The 24,026-nt window shown below is 42.0% G+C and overlaps 1 protein-coding gene and 1 pseudogene across 1 annotated transcript in view; one reads left to right on the top strand and one right to left on the bottom strand.

The window, feature by feature from the left end:
* UNC79 (unc-79 homolog, NALCN channel complex subunit) overlaps positions 1 to 24,026 on the top strand; it is a 220,239-nt gene that overhangs the window by 130,660 nt on the left and 65,553 nt on the right. The window contains 6 exon segments of the mRNA XM_049612255.1: positions 6,011 to 6,118; positions 9,407 to 9,523; positions 12,297 to 12,380; positions 16,974 to 17,076; positions 19,320 to 19,460; positions 22,299 to 22,337. Of these exon segments, the coding sequence (XP_049468212.1) occupies positions 6,011 to 6,118; positions 9,407 to 9,523; positions 12,297 to 12,380; positions 16,974 to 17,076; positions 19,320 to 19,460; positions 22,299 to 22,337 (592 nt within the window).
* On the bottom strand, positions 15,186 to 16,038 carry LOC125909224 (60S ribosomal protein L6-like; annotated as a pseudogene).

Genomic DNA, 24,026 nt, shown 5'->3' with positions numbered 1-24,026 from the left:
AGAGGAAAGCACCTGACAATTATGGTAATATGTCTTTAAAATGTTTCTAAGATATGCAGTACTGTCACAGTTTTATATCTGTATAGCATCCCACCTCCCACAGACACACAGATCTGGGAGCTGGAAGGAGGCCTGTGTTCTCAGAGGAAGACACAGGCTTCCCCAGACCTTCTTGCCTCTGTCAGCTGGAGTAAAGGGAGGCTCCTAGTCCTTCCAAACTCAGAGCCTTACCACTGCTGATTGCCTTGAACCACCAGGTCTAACCGCATCGAGCACTTTGTCTCATGCATGTGAGTCCCTGCAGGAAGGCCCAGGTTGCCCTTCTAATTTCCAGAAGGCTCTGCACATCTCCTGTTCTGAACCTTTGTTCCAACTTACGCTAACTACTGAAATCCTTCCCTCGTCCTTCATGAGCAAAATCTCATATATGCTCTCTCCTCTGATGGCTCCCTTCACGCCCTAGTCCAGAGGAAACCAGCTCTCCCTGAGGACACAGTTTTCCTCACTGCCTTGTGCCCTTGGGCTTGGGTCATGGGTAAGCACCTTCCTTGTTCATCACTGCCCCTTTCAGACCATTCCCACCTTACTTCTGAAAACACCCAGCTCTGAACTTCATATTACTGACCCCTGATTTTTTTTTTTTTTAATCTGGTGACAGTTTCACTCCTGGTTCTTTTTTCACTCTTTTCTAAACTGTTTCTGCCTTAATTCTTAGTGATTCCAATATTAGAGTAGATGACTCTTCTGAGGCTCTGGCTTCTTAGTTCCTTGAATTTGTCTGCCCTAGTGACTGGTTTTTAACCTCCACCCCAGTTCAGCTATTCCTTCCCATGGTCACGTCACAGACCTTGTTTTTGCCAAAAAGTGCAGCCTTTCCATGTCATTCTCATGTCTCCTCTTCTCTGATTTCTATTTCCCTCTCTCTGGATGACGCTGTGTCAGTCCTACTGTCTTTCACGTCCCTCCCATACTTCACGTCTCCTCTCCTCTTCCTTACTCAGGTCAATCAGTGTAACCCTCCCCGGTGCTGCATCCTCCCTGGCCTTTGCTTTTTCAGGCTTGCTTGGCTAAACACAACCTTGTCAGATCCACCTTTCCACCTACCAGCATCTGTAGGTGCAGTAGGTACAGATAGGTATTGGATGAGTGTGACTGGAGAAAAACACATACCAATAGTGGCTGGTCTCATTTCAGATTCATGACGCCAGACCTCAACTGGCTCTTTAAACTACCTGGCAATCATACCATATTTCTGTGGCCCACTCACATTTCCATTCTCCTAAGCGACTGTGTCCTGGCTACTTGTGTTTCCAAACTTTCGATTACTCTTCCTGTTTGACAGAATCAGAAGAAATGTCCACAGCCTCCTGCTACCTCCTCTGCCTGCCTTCCAATGTCTGCACTTGTACACCTGGCCTTTCTGGCTTGGGCTATAGGTGAACTATCTGGTTACTGTTTAAAGGCAGCCTTTCCACATGTGGACAAGATTCCACTTCTCTCACCTACTCAAGGACATAGGCCTAGAAATTCTCCTTTCTTTCTCCCTCCTTAGGCTTTTCTTCCTAAGGTATTCTTCACGTGAGCATAGGAACATAATCTTATTTTTCTCTCTTACAAAAAAAGCTCTTGATCCCAGTTCTCCCAATTATTATCTCATTTTGCTCCTCCCCTTTTAGCAAAATGTTTTAAAGAGTTGCCTATACAATCATTATCTCCAGTTTTCTCCCATTCTTTTCTCTTTTATTTTTGAGGTTTATTTATTTATTTTTGAGAGAGAGGGCACCAGTGGGAAAGGGGTAGAGAGAGAGAGAATCCCAAGCAGGCTCCACACTCTGCACGGAGCCCAATGTAGGGCTTGATCTCATGACCCTGGGATCATGACCTGAGCTGAAATCAAGAGTTGGACGCTTAACTGACTGAGCCACCTAGATACCCCTCACTCTTTTTTTTTCTAAAGAATTAATCATTCCTATGAAGTTTCATCCCCAGTGGTTCACCCAAACATCACTTGACAAGGTCACCAGTGGTAAGTTCTAAGCTCTTACCCGCCTCTCCCCATTTTACTTGGCTTCTCCGATACCATACTCTCTTTATTTTCTGCTTGTTCAGTGGTCAGTCCTTGTCAAACTCTTTTGTTGATTCTTCCTTATCTCCCTAATAAGGGAGTGCCCTACAGTCTCAGTCCTCTGTTTACACCCACTCTTCTGGGTGATCTCGTCTACTTTTATGATTTTACGTATTGTCTGTATGCTGAGACAACTCCATCAGTTGCCAGTTGCTGGAAGAATGCTGTGTAACAAGCATAAAATCTCTGCAACATCTAGGGATAAGTAATGGGTACTCATTTAATTGGACAGTCTATTGGTTACTGTGGATTGGCTAATCTAGGCTGAGTTGAGCTGGGTGGCCGACCTCCTCCTGGGAGTCTTGGAGCTCAGGAGTATCCTCTCGTGATGATGGCAGAGGCACAAGACAGCAAGCCTAATTGCACAGGTGCTTTTCAAGCCTTTGGTCATGCTATGCCTGCAAACATTTCATTAGCCAAAACAAATCACCTGGCCAAACCCCAAATCAGGAGGGAAATATACCCTGCCTCTTGTGAGGGAGGAACTTGTAAGTCACATGACAAAGGACATGGATTCAAGGAGGAGTGAAGAATTGGAGCCATATCTATCAAGTATTACACGGGATGTAGTCATAATAAAAAATTATCTGTTGGTTATCTGAAATTAAATTTTAACTGGGCATCCTCAATTTTGTCTGGGCACCTTAATCCACCTTCAGAATATACCCAGAATTTGGTCCCTTCTTATCATCTCCCCTTCTTCCACTTGGCCCTGAGCCACCAACACCTCTCACCTGGGTCAGTGGTGGCAGCTTCCTAACTGGTCCCCTACCTTCTACCCTTATTGTCTTCATATCTTCTCAACACAGCAGGTGGAGCAAGCCTTTAAAACATGAGATTTATACCATTCCTCTGATTATAACCCTCCAGTGGCTCCCCATTTCCTCCGTAGTAAAAGCTTAGGTCCTTTATATTCCTGAAGTGCTGTGTGGTCTTGATTCTCATTAGCTCTCTGACTTCATTTTGTGCTTCTGTCACCACATTGCTTCTACCCAGCTGCAGTGACTGCCTGCCATTTCTTTTTTTAAAATTTATATTCAAGTTTGTTAACATACAGTGTAGTCTTGGCTTCAGGACTAAAACCCAGTGATTCGTGTCTTACATATGATACCCAGTGCTCATCCTGAAGAGTGTCCTCCTTAATGCCCATCACGCATTTAACCCATCCCCCCACAGGAAGCCTCAGTTTGTTCTCTGTATGTAAGAGTCTCTTATGGTTTTCGTCCTCTGTTTTTATCTTATTTTTCCTTCGCTTCTCCTATGCTCATCTGTTGAGTTTCTCAAATTCCACATATGAGTGAAATCATATGGTATCTTTCTCTGACTTATTTTGCTTAGCATAACACCCTCCAGTTCCATCCATGTTCTGCAAATCCTCCTGCCATTTCTTGAGCCCTCCCCACATAGCTTCACCTGAGGGTCTTTACAACTGGCTGTTCCCTCAGCCTGAAACAGCCTTCCCCACCTGTCTGCCCAGCTCACTCTCTCACTTCTTTTGATCCTTTGATCAAACACCAGGCTCCCGATTAGGCCTGGACCACACCCCACCTTTCCACCGGTCTGGCATCTTGGAGTCCCTTCTTTTCTGGTTCTCTTCTACAGAGAATTGCTCTTCTAACTTAAAATTTACTTTTATGTGTATTAATTATTGTCAGTTTCTCCCCGCTAAAATGAAAGTTCCCAAAGGCAAGGATTCTTGCCTGGTTTGTTTACTGATTGTATATCAAGTGCCTAACAGCTTTGGCAAATGTTTGATGATTGAACGGATGGTTATGCCATTTTCTACACATCACTATAAAAACTGAATAAAAATATAAAGGGGCACCTGGGTGGCTCACTGGGTTAAGCGTCCAACTTTAGCTCAGATCATGATCTCGCAGCTTGTGAGTTCGAGCCCTGCGTCAGCTCTGTGCTGACAGCTCAAAGCCTGGAGCCTGCTTTGGATTCTGTGTCTCCCCCTCTCTCTCTCTGCCCCTCCCTGCTCATGCTCTGTGCCTCTATCCTTCAAAAATAAACATTAAAACAATTTTTTTAAACTGAATAAAATATTTTAAGCTAAGTGTATAGGTCTATTCAAATATTTGTTGTATGTCTTAAACTGTATACAAATGGAAGGTTTTGTAAAATGATTTAAGATTGAGCAAAAATTGCCTGGCTTATGAAATCTTTGTACACTAGCAATTATTAACAACTACCTTACAGTAAAGAAATTACATTTCTTTAAAATTAGAGATACACCAAAGATTTCAATAAGCACAGCAAAACTCTAAAAGTCTCAATGGTCTTTCAAAGAATTCTCGAAAATGAACTTTAAGCTTTCTTGTTCTATATTATTGGTAGGATTATTGTGCCGTGGCAGCAGGCATACGTAAAACAGAGGCAGATGAGGGTGAAGAGAGGTGATTGTGTATGTATGTATGTATGTATTTATTTAATTTATTTATTTATTATTTTTTGATTGTGCATGTTTTTCACTAGAGGTTTGGGGACAATACCTAAGAGAAAAGTAATAACCTAATCTCTAATATCTTAGTGACTAAGGTAATTTAAAACAGGTAGTCATTTTGTGCATAATTACTCAAGAGGGTGCAGGAAACACTGTAACAGTTATACTTATTTTTTTTAATCAATAAATTACTAATCTGGCAATCATATCTATTCAGAAAGACCTCTGAGAGTCAAAAAGCGGATGTTCTAGCATCAGTGCTTGAAAACTTTCCTCCCAGGATCTCACCCAGGATCAATTTTACTTTCATTCCCTACAAGTTTAGTGATCATCTAATAATAGACTCGCATCTGCATACCTCAGATGTACATATGGATGAGTGTATGGTGACTTACCCTGGACAAGAGAAAAACTGACAATATAAAAAGAATGGGACTGAATCACCGTGAAGCTTGAGAACTTGAAGCCATGTAGGAGGGGCGCCCCCAGGTGATAGCATGGAACATTCATGGAAGCCTATAGGGTAACGCCAGGCTGCTCACTCTTCAGTATATAGTGTTGCTTTAAGGTGGCAGAGACGTTTGTAAAGAATTTTAGGGGGTTTGCTATGATAAACTATCAAGTTTTAAAGGATCATCTTTACCTGGAATAATGTGGAACAGCTTGTTTCCCATTACTGATAGATTGAGAAGACAATAGTATACGCAGAAGATATCTCCTCTTAGATACGTTTGTCAAACAGAAGGAGCACATGATATGGTCTGTTTCTTGCGCAACGAATAAAATAGAAAACCTGAGTTAATACTGTTTATTCCAAGTTAGATACAATCTCTGCTCTGCAATACTTACAGCTTAGCAAAGGTTATAGACAAGTATACAGAGAATTCCATTATAGTGTGTTAAGTTTGGGAAAGGTTAAGGACAGGGTGTTCAGAGATTACGTAAGAGGATCACATGACCCATATTTTGGCTTGTATTTTTTGGGGGGAAAGGGTTATCTTGAAGATCTTCTGGAGGAAAAATTGTCTGTATAATTGAGATGTAGTTAGTGAGTAGGATACTGCCAGGACAAAGTGGAATGGTGGAATGAACTGTAACCGTCTTTAGGTAGTGGATGAAAAGAAATTCAGTGCTGGAAAGGCTAAGTAACCTGCTTGAGGATATGCGGGAGGGGCATGCTTGGAGCTTTAACTCTGTAATTGCTCTGTTGTTAATCTCTGGGAGGCATATCCACAGATGCAGAGGGTAATGTGGAAGCAACTCTCCGGGGAATTTTGAAACCAGTGTGTATATAAAATTCTGTTAAAGTAATTAACAGGGCCAGAACATACAGAATGATTCGAATGGGTGTATTAGGCAAGAGGGAAAAGATATGGAAAAGGTTCTTGACCTTGCTTTTACTCAATATCCTGAGCTTTAAATAATGTTTCTGTTTGTAGATCCCTCTACTAAAGGACTTTCAACTTTGGAAATGCCACGAGAATCCTCATCTGCCCCAACATTAGAAGCAGGGGTGCCAGAAACAAGTAGCCATTCCTCAATATCAAGTAAGATTCCCTTTGGTGATCGCTTCACCTATACATTGATTTTGGAGCAATAACTACTGCATTGTTTTCAATTTTCACACTCCTGGTATTGGCGGGGTTTTTTTTTATACATGTTGTGTTAGCTTCCTGGGTGACAGACACTCTGCTGTAAGATCTCAGAGATCCTGAGGCATGGGCTCAGTTTCATCAATATCTCAAGTGTTTGCTAAATCACTACGGTTACTGATTGGCCAAGAATCCTAATTTGTTACGGATTAATCACCGAATTTCATAACTAAATAAAATAAGAATTGTGTGTGACTAGCCTAAACCTAAGGCACGGAACTAGTTTTGGGATAAACGAAAAGCACTGTTTGTGACAGAATTTTACATTGAACACCTGTGTTCAATTTGAATCACTTCCATCACTGACACAATGTTATCTAAATTATCATAAAATAAATGTAGCAGATATACCATGATCCCGGTGTCATGATTGAATCTAGCCCTTTTGGATCTGAAAATACAAATGGCATGAAATTCTACAGGATCTGTAGGAGGCAACTGTTTTGAAACTGCCTTCTGTGGTCGGGTCCTAGATCTGGTCCTTGAAGAGCATGAGTTCCGTTGAGGTGACAGTAAGGTGTCCACCTGGCTCAGTGGGGCCAGTGAAGGGACTCTAGCATGGGAGGCTCTCAGCAGGAATCAGAGATACAGAGGTGCACTTCCTGCCAGCCCTCATGCCACGCGCTGGCCTATTTTGTGTTCCATGTGAACGCTGCCTGAGGAGCTGGTTAATTTTTCTCTGTCTTTTAAATGAGGATGATCCTGAAGACCAAATAAAGATCCTAACTTAAGTGCTGGACTGGTAGTATGGAACAGCCTCGTCATCTTCATTATTCATCCATTCATGCATTCGTTCATTCACCAACTATATATTGTCTGCCAGGTGCCGGGCCCTGTGCTTGCGACTGAGGGTCAAAGGTGAATAAATAAGAGACACCCCTTGTTCAAGGATTTTATAGTCATAGTAGTAATAATAGCCACCATTTATTTGGTACTTTTGGCTGGGCGCTGTGCCAAATGGTTACACACATTGTTATCTTACTTAATCCTTACATCAGCCTCGCATGGCAGGTGTTATTGACCCCATTTTATAGACCAGGAAACAGAGGCTACAGAGGCTAAGTGACTCACCTAAAGTCAGGTGTCTACTAAGTGATAGAGACAGGGATTGATGCTAGGTCTGTTTGATTTGCAAGTCCGTGCTCTTTTTTGGTATAACCCACTGCCTTAGAATAACTCAAATTCACTTATAATAGAGATTATAGAAATTCTAAGAAGGTGTTTTCAAGTGACAGTTACTTGCCCTTTTGGTAGCAGGGAAGGACAGCTGGTTCTGAATGTAATTGCTCTTTTGTCATGAAAGTCTGTTGATAACATAATAAAACGCCCACTTTTAAGCCCACATACTAAAATCATGCAAGTGTATTCTGTCTCCTCCTAATTTACATGAGTCATCTAAAAAAAAAAGAAGATAGCAAATTCTAATTAGAATTCCAAGTTGGGTATAAATTGGGATAGGGTGGCTAAGTCGGCTTGACTTGAGTGCTAGTTAAATGTGTCGTAAAATAAGTGTATCCACTGTCTCATGATCCTAACGTCATGACTGAGTCTGGCTTCTTTGGAGTTAGCATAGTACCTCATTACGCTTGCACCTTCGTCCTCCTCTCCATTAAAAGCATGTATTAGATGGCTCTTGCTGGTGTGTTCTTGGAGGCATTATGCCAGGCACCCCACACACGGAGCTAAACGTTAAGGGTTTTTACTCTCGGAATTCTGCTGTCTTTACGAACAACTGAGAATTGGAGAAATTATGAAATCACTAGAGGTTTTAAGTCCTCTTTTGAGCATGCTAATTTTTAAATTGGTTAAGCCTTCTAGAAGATTTCTGCTTTTGTATTTTACCTGAAGCTGCACCATTTCCAGTGAGTCATAACATTGTAAATTCCGCCAGTCAACAAGAATCAGAGATTTCCCATGTTGGTGAATTTAGCTGACATGGATTCCAAGACACAAGAATTCCCATCACACCCCTCTCTCTGGATCAGTTTGCTAGATGATCCTTCTGTAGCTAACCATGCCATGACTACCATGAATCAAACAGCATGCTAATTACATTCAAAATGTTATAATTGATTTCACATCTCACCAAGTTGCCGTCTTGGTATGGTGATTGTGAAGCCTGGGTATAACATTTAAAGCTTTCCAGGGACCATCCACTCATCCCGGTTTCTACCATCCCCTTCTAGGGCCTGCAGTTCAGAACTTCGGTTTCTGAAATTGTCCTCATAAGAGAGTGAATAACCACATGCTCTCAAATGTCCAGGAGTTTGGGATCATGTAGAAAAGGCACACCACTGATTCTCTGCTTTTCTCACTGGGCTGGTGGCAGAGACCGATGGGGACACTGACAGAGGAATAGGAGGGTAGGAGGCAAGTTGCTTTTTCACTCAACAGTCTACTGGCAGAAGTGTTTTTTCATTGTTTTTCTGGTTTGGAAATGCTCATAACTTGACATTTCTTTGGTGGGGCATTTGTCAATGCTTAAATCGCAGGATAAAAATATTACCATTATTTTCTAAAACAAAGATGTGTACTGGAATACACCTGTGGAATGTGATTCGATTCACATTTCCGAAACAGTAGGCAGAGGCTCACCCAGAGATTGAAACAGCATTGACTTTGGAGTCAGCATGTTTTGATTTTATGACCACCCCATTTGCTACTCGGTTCCCAAGTAACATAATTTCATTTGTTTCAATTTCCCTCTCTAAAAATTGGGGTTGATATGTGTCATTTTAGTCCAAAACATACATGTATACACATATATATGGGCACCTTACGGGGATATAATGGAGCCTTAAACTATGGACGCACAAGCTCCATTTTAAAAGAAGTTAAGCTTTAAATTCAAAGTAGTATTATATGCCTTAAATCCTTTCTGGAACAAGGCAGAGTGTAGAAATGAAAAAGTAAATGAAAGTAACCACATTGTTGCAACTGTAGGTATTCTACAGACTACAGATAAATGCTCATAGGCACTGTTTCTTTTTTTACTGAGGGAAGAAAGGCACCGGGAATAGCAATGTGCCTTAGTTTTTGCCTAGGACAAGAGCATACAATTTGCTGAACAATTACAAGTCGCCAATAAAGATTCAATTAAGATTCTATATGGATTTGTAGAGCCTTTGTGTGCTGTGGAAATTTATGCCCCCTAGTAATGATGTCCTAATTTCCTCCATATAGCTCAGTATAGGCAGATGAAAAGGGGATCCCTGGGAGCTCTAACAATGAGCCAGTTAATGAAGCGACAGCTGGAGCATCAGTCTAGCGCCCCCCATAACATCAGCAACTGGGACACTGGTGGGTCAAGCCTTTTCTTCTTGTTTTACCTCTCAGATCAGCTAATGCCACTTTCTGTGTGTCCCCTCTGCTCTCTCGTGTTAAGGATTAGATGTTTCTCTTGTGTTTTGTGGTTCAAATAATTTTTTTTCTTTTAAACCTACGGTAATGAATAAGTCCATTTAAACTTTCCCAGTGCTCTAGAGCCACCTGTCTGTCCGTTTAGGCTGGTCCAACTCTTTCTCTTCTAAGACCCGGATTCCAGATATTAGGTTACCTATCTGGGGGTTAAACAACGTAAATGCCTATAGAAGGGAGTGGAATTATGATTTTATAATGCGGATTAACAAACAGAAACACCAGTTTACCAATATTCTCTATGTTGTAAAGTACCCCAAATAAGGGAATATTAGCACTAATACTGATACTAACAACATAGCTTAGCGATGTCATGATCCGCCGGTAGGTTTGGGAATATGAGCTCTGTACTTCAGTCGGCAGGGCCACCAGGTTGGACACCCTCATGCTTATATAGTGGCATTGCATCTAACCTCAATTTTAAAGTAAGAATTGGCTGCCATGACATGTCTATTTTAAACATGATCACTCTGCATTTTCTAAACTTTGTTACCACGTTCCGAGCACGTACAACTTGCAAGCCTGCTCTTTTGAGTGCCTGCCTTTCGTGTTTCTCTTTTCTAATCACAGGGGCCATTTGAGTTACAAGATGACATATGTGAAAGCACTTTGCAACGTGCATGCACTATGAAAGTGATACAGTTTATTATAGTGGTATGCTCTGGGGACCAACACCTGTACCAGACTATTTTCGTGTCTTGGTTTAGGACTTTCTGGCCATAGTTATATGAGATTATTATTTCAATATCCTTCCTTATGGCCGGGAATTATGTCTACAAAACCAAAATATTGACATACTGTCATTTTTTCAAAACTATAATCATCACATACATTTTATCTTATCTCCCCCACCCCCATCCATTGTTTTTTTCCAAAAAGGAGAGCTAGATAAATTAGGCCCCCACACCATACCCAAGCCTACATTTAACCAATAGTTTCAACTCTCCTGGCCTTTATAAGAGTTCTTAACATTTTAAAGGTTTCTTGTTTTATCTTCTTTTTGGTGGTAAGTGGTAGTGAAAAATGTAATGGCCCAAAGCCAACAGGCAAGAGAGACAAGGAGAAAGATAGGATAACCAGCTTTGACAGCTGACTGGGTCTAGGTGGGGTCTTTCTGTCCACACCAGAGAGGACTGTGTTTCTCTCTTTATTTATTTACTTTGAGAGTGAGGTGGGGGTGGTGGAGGGGCAGAGAGAGGGAGAGAGAGAGAGGGAATCCCACAGTGCAGAGCCCAATGTGGGGCTTGAACTCACGAACCATGAGATCATGACCTGAGCCAAAATCCAGACTCAGACGCTTAACTGACTGAGCCTCCCAGGTGCCCCTCTGTTTCTCCCTCTACTGAGATGAAACTATGTGATTAACTGAGAATGGAAGCATTTGTTTGGTTAGTTCTCTGATAATTTAATGCCTCCCCCACCCCCCACTTTTGGTAGGTTGAGCTGGGGCTCTGAAGATTATTTTACCATGCTTCTGTTTTCTGTAGCAAGTACCTCAGTCTAAGCTAACCATTCCAGATTCAGACTACAAGTGCAACCTAGTTTGATTGACTTAGTGGAGTTATAAAAAGGCAAAAAGATCTCAATGTCAAACCCAAATTTTAATTTTAGAAAATCTACATGATGCCAAATAACCCACTTAACTGAATGTTTCCCATTCAGCCAAACTTCAGCCTTGTTCACATCACTCTGGCTTCTCACTTAATACTCACCATTGACATGCTGCCTGAATTTCTTTCACCCGTTTTCCTGGGCTTGTTCTCCATTCTCCAAGTTGGTTCTCTAGCCACCAAGTCCCACTGGAGCGTCATCTCAATGCGCCTGTTTTTATTAGTGCCACAAAAAGTTTTCCCCGCATCTAAGACCACGGGAGAATCGATGAATGTAGAGTTCGGTATTAGGTGGTGTGCCACTTTATACTACACGTGTCGACTCAGTGACTCACTGGTCCCCAGAGGAACAAGTCTAATCACGTAGACACTGTGAAAGGCAGTCTAAAACCTGGGTCATGATCGATTCACCTCAGCATGCACCTGCTTGCTCGTTGAATACCTGCCTCTTCTCCATCCATGCACATCCGATGGTTGCTTCTTTGTCTCATCTTTCATAGGAAACAAGTGTTCCGGAAGCACCACTCCTCCATTTCTTCCCCTGTTCCCTTCTTTCTGTTCCCCAGCCCTCAGTGAAACATCTGCCATGTCCTTGCTACCAGTTCCACATGTTTTCTGTATGACTTTTCTGGCCATTGCCTCAAATGATCACTTATATATTTACTGAGTTGCATAATACATTTATTTCATGGCTGTACATTAGCCTTTCAGTTGGTTTTTTTTTTTTTTCATTTCATATCAAGAGATGATAGTATCTGAGCTTTCTTGGTGAGGAGGTAGAAAATCTGCACTTTTTGGGGGGCAGTTTTAGATGCTCTCCTGCTTTTAATTGCACTTCATATACCTGAATGAAAGGTTTGTAGTGAAAGCCCAGACAACCCTCCCCTAACATCTAGGATGTTTCCTGTAAATATCAATAATCAACAATAACAATGACCAAAAAAAAAAAAAAAAACGGCCCCAAGAAATTATTTGTTAAATTCTCTGTGTTGTGAGTTGTGATAAATTGACCACACTGAAGACTGAAATGTTCTATTTATCCACAGAACAGATACAGCCCGGGAAACGCCAATGCAATGTGCCGATGTGCCTAAACCCTGACCTGGAGGGACAACCATTGAGAATGAGAGGTTAGTTGAGCTGTGGAATCTCAGACTGGATGAGCTGGAAGACACTGTGTATGTCAATCACCCGGTCCCCTAGCGGGGGCTGAAAGCTCTTCTTCAGCAGCTCCAGGGAGTGGATCCACCCTTTGCTAAAATACCTCCAGGGGCTGGGAATGCATGGTACCTCATCTTTGACCATTATCGACAGAAAGTTCTTCCTTAGGGTGACTTTCTAACCGTTGGGGCCACACAAAACAAGTCTAGTCTCTCCCATAATTTTTCAGACATTTGAAAAGAGCCATGCATTGCGTATCCCCTCAATCTTCTGTAGACCACTGTCCCTGGGTCTTTTGGTATTCTTCTTAATACATGTCAGGTGTCTGTATTGTTGTGTAACTTCTCTGAACATGGTCTAGCTTATCTGTGTTCATTCTAGAATGCTGAGATCAGATCACTTCTCGGCCTTTTGGGTAAGATCAAGTGTAGAATGCTGAGATCAGAGATGAATAGCTTCTTTGAAATCTGAAATTGGAAATTGCACCAAATACACACTGGGCTTTATGCTGCTCATAGGAGGAAGCTGAAGATAAATCTGTGCCAAGATCATCAGAATATGTATTTTCAAAATTCTTCTCATGGCTAGTTAATCATTACTTTCGTTCTTTTTCAATTCATAAAGCAAGGTTCACCATCATTTGTAAAAAAAACAAAAAACAAAAACCAAATAAACAAATGAACTATGACCACATCTCTTAGCTAGCTCCTTAAATCAAGCAGACTTATTATTTAGGACCATATCACTCAGAACCATACCATTCTTCTAATTTTCCTTAGGAATGAGGAGACATTTATCTTTGGCATTTGCTAATATTCATTGGGCAATGAGTAGCAGTTTTAGCCCCTGTATGCGGTGAGACCCTTCTCACTTACGGGCCTAGGAAAAGCTTTTATGAACAGAAGTCAGGATGGTCAAACAACTCTGGTGCTTATCCACGGTCCAGTGACCAAGTTAGTAGCAGCAAAAACGGAATGAGGTCATGGGAACAAAGACAGAAAGTGAGTCTCTTTCACAGTAAACTGAAGAAGTCCATTGATGTAGCTAAGGGACTGATGGGTACATGTGTGCTTTGAGACAAACCAACACCTTTATAATATCCCCTATCTCTAAGATTCCCAAAGGGGCTTTGGTCAAAATCTCCAGCTTTGGGTTTGGTCTTTGGAGGAAGTCTTCTCTTTATTCAAGTCTCTGAGAACCTTCTAGTTCTGTTCCCAGTTCCATATAGAGTGCACTTTGGGTATTCAGTAAGGGAACCATAGTGGTACTATCCAGAAGTATTGCCCACAACTGGGGGATAATGGGATTGCCTTTAATATTACAGACTTAGTTGTAACTCAGCTCTAACAAAAAGTAGCTGAGGTCTTATAGCTTCCTTTTATGGTTCCCACCTTCTTTTTATACATTAGTCTGCTCCCATATTATTAGCAATATTCAGAAATCCATTGATTCAGCTAATGTTGCCTTATGGGAGCCAGCACCCAATATCTTTTATAGATGACTGCCATAAATATTGCATGACATATTTTGTGTTGTCACATGAATAAGCAACTTCACAATGCTATTGTCAAAAACACTAAAAATGCTATTGTCTTGGCATTTGTGTTGGGTAATAATTGGCTTGAAACCACCCACATGACTTTGATTCCATCCCTTTTCTTGATTTGAATTGTGATTTCTATTTAATAGTAATTGGTAATAATCTTCTGAAAGCCTCCACTCAAGAGGTTTTTTTTTTTCCTTTCTTTTTTTTTTTATTATGAAATTTATTGTCAAGTTGGTTTCCATACAACACCCAGTGCTCATCCCAACAGGTGCCCTCCTCAATACCCATCACCCACCCACCCCTCCCTCCCACCCCCCATAAACCCTCAGTTTGTTCTCAGTTTTTAGGAGTCTCTTATGTTTTGGCTCCCTCCCTCTCTAACCATTTTGTTTTCTTCCCCTCCCCCATGGTCTTTTGTTCAATTTCTCATTCCTAGTAAAACTGTGTATATATCACCATCTTGTGGGCTGAATTTTTCTACTTTTAGCACAGGCATTTTGGCATCTGGTAGGCATGGCTGTCAATGTCTAAGAAATGTGGAATATTGGACTTCAACCTTCTGTGTTTTGGTTACTTGAAGTGACTTTGTGCTGTTTACCTTAGTGTTTAATGATCAATCATGCCACCTTTTATCTTGGCCCAGTTCTTGCCTTTTCTATTTTCCATCAGTTTATAGTTATGCTACAATCATAAATACCGTTGCTTCAACTCAAAGCACCATCGTGATGAGAACAACTGGAGATCCTTTTTAATGATACACTTGGGTACAGGTAGGAACGAATGTTACTCAGAAATAGCTGTTAAATATCATAGTAAAATTAGATGCCCATGAGGGACATTTGGAAGTGACATAAAGATGCTTTTAGATACTTTCCTTTGCTGTTTGGGTCTACAGGGCCTCCTGCTTCTCATAAACACACTTTGTAGCCTTTGATCAGGTAAGGGAGTCTGTACAGTGTGGAAGCATCTTGATTCTTCAGAGGCTTCAATGCCCTTTTTCTTTTTCTCCCTCATATTGAAATACATTGCCTACTTCACTAGGTCTCTAAAATTTTTACGTTATTTCTTTTCAAAACCAGTTCCCTGAATCATTATTTTTCTCCTATTTATGGGAAGATCATACAATTTTGTTTTGTTTTTCAGCACTGAATTACCAATTCTTGATGAGAAACCGTTTATTTATTTTTGTAAATCGATCAATTATTTAATTAGGTTCTTTGTAAGAAATTTAGAACACCGATTTGTGAGGATAAACTCCATTTGTGAAAGAAAACACAGAAACACAGACTGGAGGTAGCCCTAAAACTGAGGAACAGCTTTGGTTTTTGGCAGAATTTGCGAGTCCGCAGCTTTCTGGGTCAACCTTGCGCTGCCCTATAACCTTGTATTTCTCTTCCTCCGTGTCGAAGATCTCCCCTTCCTGGTGTTGGGTTTATGCAGCTTCTTCTTGAAGTAAGCTTCAATGAAACGTTTTGGAATTTTCACACTGCTGATACCAATTTTGGTGGAGGTGGTGATGACAAATTTCTGGTATGTTCCATGCAGAGGAACTTTGATGGAGGTCCAGAGGTCCAGTCACAAATACCAAGTCACTGCTCGGTTGCTTCAGGAAAACCACCCTCTTCCTCTGTGGTGTCCACTGAGGATGATCAAGAAGGTCTCAGGAGTGATTCTAGCTCACAGTTTCCTCATGTACTGACTGAAAGGGGTTTTGCTGTGGCTCGACAGCTTTTGAGGCACATCTTCAGTAGGATAATACCTAGGCATTTTGTGACGTTTAACCACTCGGGTACCACTATTCTTGTCACCACTGACTGGTTTTGTAACAACAGCAAGAGCCTTCTCATTCTTTTTCTTTTCAACCCTAGACTTAGTTGCTGAATACTTCCTTTTGTATGTGGTATTTCTGGAATACATAGCTGATCAGGAATATCTTCCAACTCCTCTGACTAGGACAGGGCTTCCCCTTCTTTGGCGTTTTAGTCTTGCCACCTAGCCCTTCTTAACCTTGCCACCAGCATCAGCCTCCTTGCTTCAGGTTTCTTCTTAGTATCTGGCTTCTCAGCTTTTGCATCCTCCATCTTACGGATGGGAAAGAAGAGAAATAGATTCTTTAATGACCCTTGAGATTTTCTGCATTCTTTGCTGTCTGAAAAACTCTTGAGTCCCAGTTATCAGTCTGCAGAACGTGACGTTATCCTGGATTGTTCCTTTGAGATTCTTCTTGGAGTGCCTCGTTTCCACTGTTCCTGGAGAATCAGTCCAGCCCTGGTGGTTTCCTTAATAGAGAATGGTCAGCTGGCTCTTTAGATGCACTTATCACTAGAGCATGTTGCCAAGATTCCTGCCTTAGATTTCTTTGAAGGCATCAAAACCCAAAGTTTTAAACTCCGGTATTTATTAGCTGAAGTCACTGGATGATTCCTTCAAAACACTTGATATTTCACTCATAAATATTTCAGTTTGAAAAATGAAGTCTTTTGCTTCAGGGCTTATGATACTAATTTCCAAAGTAGAAAGCTGTTCTGATATTTGATAGCTCAAACACCTCCCCTTACTTAAGTAGAGTTCTGGGATCTTATTCTCTTCTCAAATTGGCAGCATTTTAGGGTTGGTACACATTTGCAATTCGGGAAATGTAGGATCATAAGGACATCTTCCCTTTATGCCTAGAAAATAAGGGCTGTAACTCATTTGAGGGTGCCCTTGAATAGATTTCCCCCTTTTTCCACTTTTGTCTTCGTCCCCTGTTGGTACACCTGAGCTCTTTCTGATGTCCTCCAAGTCAGAAGGCAAAGGGAGAGCTAGGAGTCTAGCTCTTGAAATCCTACAAACAGAAACAAATCGCAGTCTTTCTTGAATTCATTTTACCTTTGAGGGTTTACCACAATGCAGTGTTGCTGATCATGTCACATCCCGTGTGATCTTGGGAAGATTTCTAAGAGGAGGATGGGGCTTTTCCCGGCCCCCAGAAACAGACCTTTATTCACCAGGTGTCTCATTGCTGCTCACCCAGGTGCCACGAAATCCAGCCTGCTGTCAGCGCCCAGCATCGTCAGTATGTTTGTGCCGGCACCCGAAGAATTCACGGACGAGCAGCCGACGGTGATGACAGATAAGTAAGCTCACACAGTCATTCCGCTCCCCGTGTTTACAGAGTCTGATAGTTCACTCACCATGGTTGTGAGAAAGCACCAGAGGAGTCATGCAGTGCTTTACGTCATGACGTGTTCTTCAACTGACCATAGCCACAAGTGTTCATATGCACTTGTTGTTTCAGAAACGTAGTCTCATTGCACGGACAGCATCTGTTTCTGCCAGGGCACGTTCCTTTTCAGTCTGGACAAAAATGCAAATAATATCCACTTACTGATTATTAGAAGGTTCAGATTGTTAGGATCGGACTCAGTTTGAGACTTGATTCTTATTCCCATCCTGCCAGCAGTATCCTTTCTCTGAATCCCAAACTAGTAAGGTCACCTCTCAGTTTGTCGGCCTTCAATATCCCCAGATCTCTTCTGGGATAAAGTGCAAATGCCTTTGATCATAATAAAGGCCCTTTAGATTGTGAAGGTACGGCCTTACCACTCCTCACCGGGAGCTCTTTCCCCAGCCCCCTCCCCTTCTCCAGAGCATGCCTGATGTGTTCTCCCGTCTGTGATTACATAGGTGCCCTTCTCTCTGGACTTTCTGTGCCTGGTGAACAACTATTCATGCCTCAGGACCCAGCTAAAGGCAAAGTGTCCCTGACTGCACAAGGCAGAATTCATCATACCATTGTCCTAATCTCCATAGTATTTACTACATCTCTCTATTCTACTGCTTACCACATTGTATTTTGATTATTTAGTTGCTTATACACATGGGTTCTTTAATTGAGTAGGAGTCCCTTAGGGGCCTGGGACTCTTTCTTCTGTATTTTATACTCTAAGCTCCCTATACCTTGCCTGGCACACAGGTGCCTGTTCAGTGAGTATGGTAAAGAATAAGACTTGCAGGATTCCAAGTTTGGTGGCATGTTGGGTAGGTTGGGATAAAGGGAGGAAGAGTGTGTGTTGTCAGGGGCCGGCGTGAAGATCCGTGCAGCTGGCCACAGCCAGCGGTCATTACTGAAGAAGTGAAGGTGTCCACCGTGAAGAGCTGCCTTGGAATGTCCACGTGGGGAGCACCTCGCTGCGAGAGGAGGGCTCTTCTTGGCTCCTCCTTCGGTACAATGTCCCCATTTGTGTACTCCTCCATGTCCCAATCTTTGTGTGCACTCCGTTTCTCTTCTTTCTCAGTTCCAAATGTGAATCCTCTATTTTTAAAAAGGTCCGTTTGCCAGGGACTTCATGATTTAATTTTTTTTTTTTATGTTTATTTATTTTTGAGAGACAGAGTGAGACAGAGCGTGGGTGGAGGAGGGGCAGAGAGAGAAGGAGATACAGAATCTGAAGCAGGCCCCAGGCTCTGAGCTGTCAGCACAGAGCCCGACTCAGGGCTCGAACTCACAAACCGTGGGATCATGACCTGAGCCGAAGTTGGACACTTAACTGACTGAGCCACCCAGGCGCCTCCAGGGACTTCATATATATAGTTTGCATTTAGGAAGTTCCTAAATAAGTTTGTGCTAGTGATTGTGCTCTAGTTCACTCGCTCTTCCCAGGAGGCTTTCCCCTTCACTTTGTAAAGCTGACTAGCTGTGGCTGAATAGAAGGGCTGTGGCTTTGGTTGAGATGAACTAAATTGAACCTACATTAGACACTACAAAGAGCAATAAGTTGGAAGGCATGTAGGAGCAGGGCCATTGTGTTTTTACACACTACACTGAGTAGGCGTGGGGAGCTCGTAAGGCTGATCTAAGTGAGTGGTAGGGAAGAGACTATGATCCAGACTCCCCAGGTTTTCTAGAGTGTTCTCTTGGCTTAACCCCCCTATCTTGCCTCCACAAATGGGACATTTTTCAAGCTGACAGCTTAGGAAAGCTTCCATTTGTGCCTAAGGCATTTTTCTTTTCAACAAATGAAAAAAATATCTAGTCACTATCTCTAGCAATAACTTTACATGCACGAAATTCCTCAACCAGAAGCTCCAAACTGTTATTCTGATTGGCACTCACTGTGGGCCAGATGCTTGTGAGTTGAATCTTTTCAGTGATTTAAAGAACCTTCCTGATTTCCGCCGTGTGTGCTGTTTCTGTGTCTACGGTGAGGGTGGCATTGGAGTCTACTATTGATTATGAGAGTGGGACCGCATTAAATAGCAGACTTTCAGGGACTTTGGGGACTTCTCCAAGACTCACCAGAAATGGCTGTATATACTTTGTTATGTCTTGGAAACATTGCCGGCTTTCGTGGACAGCGTTCCTCTGTTTTCTTTGCAGATGCCATGACTGTGGGGCCATTCTTGAAGAATATGACGAGGAAACCCTTGGGCTGGCCATTGTGGTCCTTTCCACATTCATTCACCTAAGCCCAGACTTGGCAGCCCCGTTGTTGCTGGATATAATGCAGTCTGTGGGAAGGTGAACATCACTTGTGTTTTCAGTGGGGGAAGGGGCCTTATTCAGTCTACAGCTTGAAATAAAAATGATCAGTTCAGAAGCAAAACATTCAGTAACCTTATAGGTGTTTGATATTTGTGGGATCAATGCAGACTAATTTTAAAAACTGAATGGACCAAACTTTTGATTGAATGCCCTAGCTGTGTTGGTCATGAGTCACAATGTCACTGTGTCAGAATAAAGCGAGAGGAAACTGCACTAAGAAAAGTCTAATATTTGTTGCCCTCAATGACTGCATAGGCTGGTGTGCAGAATAGTACTCAGAATTGTGCACAGTTCATGGTTAAACAGTTTACAAGTTTGAGATATTCTTATTAGATATTCTTTAGATATTATTATTTGTAAGATTTAGATATTATTATCTTTCTTTACCTATTTTAAGATGAGTTCTCAAGGCACTTTGAAATCTTGGAGCATTGTCACATGAGGGGAAGTTGGGAGTGTAGTTTCACACTTCTGACTCAGAAAAGGGAAGGATGCACATATTTTGGGCTGAAAGCCCCACTGAAGGGAGATTAAACTTAATCTACTTTGAGAATGTTCATGTTAAGAAAACTCCACTTAGTGGATAGGACTTTTGAAGAAAAGTGACGTGCTTCATGGATATAAGTGAAGTTCACATTCAGTGACAAATTGTAGTCCTAGCATGCACAGCTTATCGGAGAGGACCGGATTAAATTCTGCACGAATGTATTAAGTTTCTGGTGTGTGCTGGCACAAAGTCAGGTGCTTCAGGCTGTGGGCATTAGACCCAGCCCTTGCCCTGAAGCCCTTTATGGCTTAGTTGTTGAAGAGCTCAGTGATGTACGGAATAACTGAGGAGCCATACAAGATAGGATGTGATTAAGAGCTGTAACGAGTGGTGCACGTAGTTAAGTGCTATAGAAGTTCAGGCTGGAAAGAATTTCTTAGGGAAGGTCTCTATGGAGGAGGTAGGGAAAAACCAGGATTCTGCCAATTCCTGGTATTCGAGGCAGGGAAAGAACATAAATTGTAATGGAGCTAAAAGTTGGTCTTTTTTTTCTTTTTAAGAAGAAATGCTGATTTCAAATGAAAGACAAACAGGAAAGCATTAAAAAACCCCTCAACCCTTAACATTCCTTCCCCAGATTTTTCCGTAGTGTCCTTAGGAAGTGTATATCCTTAGGAGATGGTAAAACTATTGTGCCTCTGATACCTAGAAATAGCCAGTGTGCAGTGATGAACAGTGGGTGATAGATAGATAAGAAAAGATGAGTTAATCTCATTTACATCCTTGATTTTAACCTAATCATAGCAATTATGGAACAAATGTACCAACAGTGGAATTGAGAGTTTTTATTTATGCAAGGTCATGGTTCTTACCATCAGTACTTTTCAGATGTAGGTCAGATAGCATTATTGGTCTGATCTGTTATCATCTCCTTGAAATAGCTGGTCTAAGTTGTAATTGATATATAGAGGGGTTTTATTTCATTTTTGTTTAACATAAATGAGAATAAACCATGTTCAAGCATTGCCAGCTGCTGGATGTAAAGATGTGAGCTTTGAAGGTAAGTGAAGGAAAAACAGTAGCAGATATATTTTTACCTGCTTGCATATACATATATTTAAATCTCTACCTCCTTTGGGTAGACTAGCAGGAGACAGGGTAGGGGGGAGGAGCACTTAAAGCAGCTGCCACAGTCCTTAGCAACCTAAGCCTGATCTCCAAACCTACCAGGAAATGGATTCAGTCGTCACCTGATTCAGGGCTTCCTTGCATGCCTTAATTCCAGATGAGGTAATGTGGATTTACGAACACTTAGTTTATTTGTGTTAGTCCCACAGGAACTATTCCCAGGGTGTTCTAAGAGTATGTAAGCTCAGCATTTATCACCCAAGGCTGTCTGTGATTCTGTAGCTGGCTCTCTACTTAGTTCCCCCTTAAAATTTACCCACCCCCCTTTTTTTAGATATAGCCATCAAGATTGCATTTGCTGCACCCTTAATGACTGTTTATTTGATTTGCCAGTGCTTATTGATTCGTTGTAGTGTCATTAAGCAAAGCAACGGGGAGCGGTGTCTTGTGTTAGTGGTTGCTAGACCCTCCTCTCCAGATGCATTCTTGCCTGGGCGCTCTCTTGTGGTCTTAAATACATCAACTCTTTAGCATCTCCTCATTTGTTTCTTCAATGTCTTACTGATGAAGACACGTTTTTCTAAACCCACCAATTTAGTGGGCTTAGACATTCTCTTTCTTACTATGCATATAGAAGATCTCCATGTGTATGAACCATATAATGACAAAAAATTACGTTACATATTGATTACTTAGTACATTTCTCTTCTCAATATGTCATTTAGTTGATTAATGACAGATTAGTTGACAGAGACCCCTATTGCCTGTTTTACTCTCTTAGAGAGGCTTTTATAGTTTGTGGTTAGTTTGTGGTTACGTTTCAGAGGTGGAACACAAAGAAATGAATTTTGAGTTAATATGTAAAGAGACAGACTGGGTCAAATGCTGTCCTGATTATCTGTCTAACCTGGCTGTAAAGGCCAATTTGTAGATTGGCCGGGTGATATATTAAACCAAATTTAACTCTGTGCATCTCCGTGGAAACATCTGATTTGGTGCAGAAAGCAGGTCTCAGGAACTGGGCTAAGCTGAACCCGGGAGACTGACCACCACGTGGCTCTGTCCATAAGCAGGGGAATTGCCAACAGTTTTTCTTGTCTCCCCATCTGAACTGGGGCCACAGTGGGTCCTACTGCAGTACTCATACATTTCGTCATGAAAAATTAAGATATTCATGTAACTCTGTTTGCTTTTCCTAGATTGGCATCCAGCACTACTTTTTCCAATCAAGCAGAAAGGTAAGGTGCCAAAGTGAGCCCAAATCTCACGTTCTTTTTGTCCCCTGTGCATGTTCATCCTGTTTCTAAAACACCAGAGGGTGTACCACAGAGGGAATATTGTTAGGTTCACTGCAGCCCCAGAGAGCATTCATTCATTTTCTGTGCATGCCTTTATTCATTCATTCATTCATTCACCCACTCATGCATTCACCCATTTAATTTTATTATTTATTTATTTTTTCATGCATGCACTCATTTTAGTCAACAGTACTTATTTTAGGTCCACTCTGTAGCAGGCACTGTGCCAGGTACTTAGGTTTCAACTCGGGGCAAAAGTGACATGATTCCTTTCCTTGTGGGGCCTACAGTCTGCCTGGGAGGTGAACAAGAAGAAAATATTTGCGCAGATGTATGATTGTAAACAGTGCTTAGTGCTATGAACAAAAAGTATGGGGAGACCATATAACATTCAGTTATTCAGTAAATACTTATGGAGTGACCACTAGGAACTGAGGGCACCAGTTAACTAAACAGCGAAGCCTGGTTCTCCTGGAACTTCTGCTCCAGTTGAGGAGGCAGACAATAAGCAAATTAACAAACAAGAAAACTGATCATGTAACTTAGTATCATTCAGTGCTAAATGCTATGAAAAATAATCAGTTAAGTCTAGGAGATAGAGAACAACCAGAGGTGGTATTTTGGATGTAGTAACAGTCAAGAACAGCCTCTTTAAGGAAGTGGTATTCAAACAAAACCTGAAAAAGGGGGAGAGTGATCCAGGTGGCAACTTATAGAATGTTCCAGACAGAGGAAACAGCAAATGCAAAAGTGTAAGTCAGGAAAGTGCCCAGGATATTTGGGGAACAAGACTAAGGCAGGCTGGATCAGAGTGAGTGGGGAGAAGGGTAGGAGAGGAGATGGACGAGGTGACGGTGAGGCTGGCCGGGTAGGACCCAGGAGGTCATTGTAAGGAGTTAGGACTTTAACTGGGAGAAACAGGGAGGGGGGGGGGAGGCGGGGCGCGGGTGCGACATGACTTAACTTGTGTTTTGAAAAGATCACTCCAGCTTCTGTGTTGAAAATAGGTCATGCATGGGGCGCCTGGGTGGCTTGGTCGGTTGAGCGTCCGACTTTGGCTCAGGTCATGATCTCACGGTCCGTGAGTTCGAGCCCCGCGTTGGGCTCTGGGCTGACAGCTCAGAGCCTGGAGCCTGTTTCAGATTCTGTGTCTCCCTCTCTCTCTGCCCCTCCCGTGTTCATGCTCTGTCTCTCTCTGTCTCAAAAATAAATAAACGTTAAAAAAAAAAAAAAAGAAAATAGGTCATGCAGGAAAGCGGGTCAGGGGTGGAAACAGAGGAGCCAGTGTGGAGCCCATTTCAGTGGTGCAGGTGCAAGCTAATAAAGTGAGAAGAGGTCCCATTAAGGATATATTCAGGAAATGTTCTTCAAGTCAAGCCAACAGAATTCACTGATAGACTGGATGTTGGGTGTGAGAGAAAGAGAGAAGGCAAGAATGACTCCTAGGTTCTGGTCCAAACAGTTGGGTAGATGTCTGTGCCGTTTACTGAGATGGGAGATGGGTGGGTGTATATGAGGCAGAGCTGAGGTAGTCTAGGTAATGGGAGGAAGGGAGGAGAGACAGGCTTCCCTTAAGGAGCAATGTTTAAACTAAGATCTGATTGTTTCCTTTGCAGTGCAGAAGCTTTT

This window comes from Panthera uncia (assembly GCF_023721935.1).
Source record: "Panthera uncia isolate 11264 chromosome B3 unlocalized genomic scaffold, Puncia_PCG_1.0 HiC_scaffold_1, whole genome shotgun sequence".
In the NCBI taxonomy this organism is placed as follows: Eukaryota; Metazoa; Chordata; class Mammalia; order Carnivora; family Felidae; genus Panthera; species Panthera uncia.
Note: the sequence above shows the minus strand (reverse complement) of the source record. Positions and strands in the feature narration are given on the sequence as shown.